At 42.3% G+C, this 4,059-nt stretch overlaps 1 protein-coding gene across 1 annotated transcript; it reads right to left on the bottom strand.

Moving 5' to 3' along the window:
* Nucleotides 1-311: 311 nt before the first annotated feature.
* Nucleotides 312-3,436, bottom strand: LOC149204499 (uncharacterized). The gene is made up of 3 exons (XM_089397142.1): nt 2,734-3,436; nt 1,201-2,239; nt 312-909 (listed from the first exon to the last, which is right to left on the bottom strand). The coding sequence occupies exons 1-3, from the start codon at nt 3,434-3,436 to the stop codon at nt 312-314; spliced, it is 2,340 nt and encodes a 779-aa protein (XP_089253268.1).
* Nucleotides 3,437-4,059: the final 623 nt, after the last annotated feature.

The raw sequence follows: 4,059 nt of genomic DNA, 5'->3' as shown, positions 1-4,059 counted from the left end.
CAAAGCATTTGAGCAACGTCCTATCGTCCACGCAGCTAAACAGTAAAGAGCCACCGCAAGGGGATAGCACCAAACCGTCAACAACAATGAAACGAAGGACTGCGCGGATCCATAACAAAAAAACCATCCACAGATCTTGGAGGAAAAGGAAGCCGCTATGAAAAAACTAGAAACTCTGCCCATGCATCGACAGATTGGGAAAACAGCCCAAAAAAGACGGCAGAGGAGAAAGATGAGAGAATGGAGACATGGAAAAAAGAAACGAAAACACACACAAATATATACAGGAACAGAGGAAGCGTGAAGGAAGATTAAGCGAAGATGGGTTGTTCAACAGGCCGAACAGACCCGTTATCAACCTCCGAGACAGTCCACAACCCCATCTCACGAGCTACTCCTTCTTTAGAAAGACGATCCGCTTCAGAATTCCTTTCCCGGTATATATGACTTAGAGAAATCTCCATAAAACAATTCCTGAGCCGAGAAACTTCTTTAAACAGAGGAAGCAGAGTAAGATTATGACAGCGATGAGTCCCGTTGAACCATTGAACCACATTCATGGAATCCCCAAAAAGCTGAACTTCTCGCACATCTCGGAGGATAAGCCAGCTGAGGAGGAGATGAAGGGCTTTCAATTCGGCAAAATTATTTGAACCCTGTCCCAGACCTACTGAGGCTTTAAGAATCTTTACTTCTGAAAAATGTATGATCAAGCCAGCCCCACACCGACCATTGATATCCGACGCCCCATCAAAATAAGCCCACGGCATAGATTGTCTTATGACTTCTTGACAAACAGCTCTGGAGGAATTAGGAGCTTGAGGAATAGGAATGCTTTCATAGATGGCCGCTCCCTCAGCTGCAAGCCTTCCAATAGGGAAAGCAGAGTCCTTGAAAATGGCTAGGTTCCTGGCCAACCATGTCCCCCATGTAATGATTAAAGGAATGGATCGTTCCCTTTCATTTAATGAAGAATTCCACCAGCTCTGTCAGGCCTCTAAGAGTCCCTGCCCTTCCCATCTATGAGGAACGTTTATTAAGCATAGCGTTGCTGCCCAAAGACTAGAATTGAAAGGGAAAAAGAGAAATAAATGCTGGGCAGTTTCGGCGCTGTCTTTACACAGAGGACATCTACCAGGACCAATTTTGCCTCTTCTTTGAAGGAAATCCCAAGTAGGAACTTTCTGGAAAAAGACGCACCAGAAGAAAAGTTTCGTTTTAGCAGGTCCTTTTAACTTCCATAAGGGTTTAGCCCACCAGCCCGGAATTTCCCACCCCTTTTGCGACATCATCCATTTGTAACCTTCCTTTGGGGAATAAAAGCCATTCTGAGCAAAAACCCATTTTAACTCATTCGGAGAGTCTGAAAGCCGCACCGAAGAGTTGACGAGATTCCTTATGTACCTGTCCCATTCCTCCAACCTGTCTTCAATCAAATCTAAGTCTCGTCCTTTAAGCCACCCTTGATTCCAAATAGAAGAGGCCCTGGGATCAGCAATCTGGTTTAAAGTAAAAAATCCTCTGTCTTTTAAAACTACTACCAAATCTTGTGATAGATGAAAACCCTCAGAACAGCCAATCCAAGGATCGCGCCCCAAGCGGATCTGAGTTCCATCTCCTAAATACCAAGCCAACCCCTTCTCAATGATGTTAACAGAAGCGACCACTCCTTTCCAGACCACCGAGGAATTTTTGGAAGACTTTTGCGGCAGTCGGATCCAATCTAGCGTTGATAATGGATCTATATATTTCCTTTTAGTCACTGTAGTCCATAGATTCTCCGCTGTAATGATCCTCCAAGCCAACTTTGCTACAAGGGATTGGGAGAAGCTGGCAAGATTTTTTATGCCCCAGCCCCCCCACTCTTTAGGGCGGGTAATTTTGTCCCATGCGATCCACGGGGTAACTCTCTCAGACTTAGACCCTGCCCACAGAAAGCTGCTACAAAGTTTCTCAATTGAGTTTATAATACCTTTGGGCACCCAAGTCAAGCTCGCCCAATAGACTGGAATAGCCATTAAAACAGATTTTATTAAAACAAGCCTACCTGCCCGGGAGAGCCACTTGTGGCTCCAATGCTTCAGTTTCGATTCCAATTTTACAAGGATCCACTGCCAGTCTTTTATCCTGTAATTATCTGGCTTCAGATAGAACCCCAAATATTTGAAAGAATCCTCGAGCGTTTTAACTTCAAAGTTCAGAACCAAGGACACCCGACGCACCTCCTCTCTAGCCAGACCTGAACAAGTAATAGTAGATTTTCTCTCATTTATATAGAGGCCAGTCGCTTTCAAAAAGAGGTCCAAAATCCTCTTAAGCATCCTGCAATCATCAAGGTTTCCATTGCTGAAGAGAATAATATCGTCCACAAATAGAAGGTGAGTGCAAGGAAAATTTTAAGGATGGAAATTTTTTTTGAAGTTTAAAAACATTGGCGAATCTCACTAATCCCTAATATGCAAACTATAAAATGTGTATTGATATATTTGTAGAATTATTCAAATCTATAATCATTTTATATATAGTCTCTATATAATGTTGGCGATTTTTGAGGTAAAATAATTTTATATTCTAAAATTTGGGCGAATCGTCTTTTATAAAAATTGGTAATTGGCGAATCATTTTTTGGAAAAATCAAGGAAAATTAGCCCACTGGGCGAACATTAGCCCCTAAAATTTTCCATGGGTGAGTGACCCAAAAATTTGGAGCAACTTCAATTCCTTTCAATAAACCTTGACTTTTTGCTTCATGGATCAAACGACTAATTCCGTCTGCTGCCAACAAAAACAAGAGGGGAGATAGTGGGCAGCCTTGGCGCAGGCCACGTTCAGGACTGAAGAAACTGGAGGCTGCTCCATTGATCAGAACAACTATGGAAGAAGACGACACACAGCTCATAATCCATCTTACAAGTTCAAAACTAAAGCCCAGATGAGTTAGCAAGAATCTCGGGAACATCCAACTGATTCTATCATAAGCCTTCGATAAGTCTATTTTTACAACGACTCCTTTTTTCTTTCCAACTTTGAGACTGTGGAGCGTTTCTTGAGCAACTCCCACAGCTTCATGAATTTGCCTGCCATCTAAAAAGCCAAACTGCTCTAGGGAAACATTTTTAGAAAGGAAGGGTTTTATCCTAACAGCAATGATTTTAGCAATAATTTTATAAACACAGGTACACAACGAGATGGGCCTGAACTCGGCAAAAGAACCTGGGATATCAGATTTGGGAATGAGAGTTAGAAATGTAGCATTAAAGGGTTGATAGATAGAACCTGAGAGTCTGGATTCTTCCACCACCTCCACTAACTCATCGTCAATGAATTCAAAGAAATGTTGGAAGAATTCAACAGTCCAGCCATCCGGCCCGGGACTTTTTTCTTTTTGCATCGATTTGAGGACACTTTCAACTTCCTCTTTTGTAATAGGTGCCATGAGAAATTCATTATCTTCCTCCTCTATGAACCGAGGAAAAACCTGGGCAAACCCTTATAACTTCTGCGATTGTGGCTTCACCTGGGGCTTTAAAGAGGTGTTTAAAATAGTTTACCCCTTCATTGGCCAAATCTTCAAAAGAGAGCGCTATGTCACCGTTTGCTTTCTTCATTTCCCATATTGTATTTGTATTTTTTCTCCCTTTGGCATAATTCTGAAAAAACTTGGAATTTTCATCCCCTGCCTGTAACCAGATCGCTCTGCTTTTAAGACGCCAACTTTGCTCCCTCAGCTACAGAATTATCCTTCTTTCCATTTCCAGCTCATGTATCCTCGAGCGCGATGCACCTGTGCCATAGCCCTGACTGTCTGGATCCTCAAGAAGGGCAAGTTCTGCGTTCACCTCTTGCATTATTTCTTCCTCCTTTAGCTTCTTTTGATGTGCCCAGCTTTTTGAAGCAGCCTTCATCCTTAATAAATTTTCCATAAACAGCTGACTTCGGTTCTCATTCTCACTTACCACAGCTTTCCTCCAGGTTTTATGAAAAAGACTAATGTAAGATGCATCCAAAAGCCAAGAGGAGTTAAACTTGAAGGGGATACCTGGCTTAGTTAAATTACCT

Source organism: Pinus tabuliformis, chromosome 1_2, assembly GCF_031772625.1.
Source record: "Pinus tabuliformis cultivar Carrire ecotype Pingquan chromosome 1_2, CPIR1, whole genome shotgun sequence".
In the NCBI taxonomy this organism is placed as follows: Eukaryota; Viridiplantae; Streptophyta; class Pinopsida; order Pinales; family Pinaceae; genus Pinus; species Pinus tabuliformis.
The sequence above is the reverse complement of the archived record's forward strand: the minus strand, read 5'-3'. Positions and strand labels throughout refer to the sequence as shown.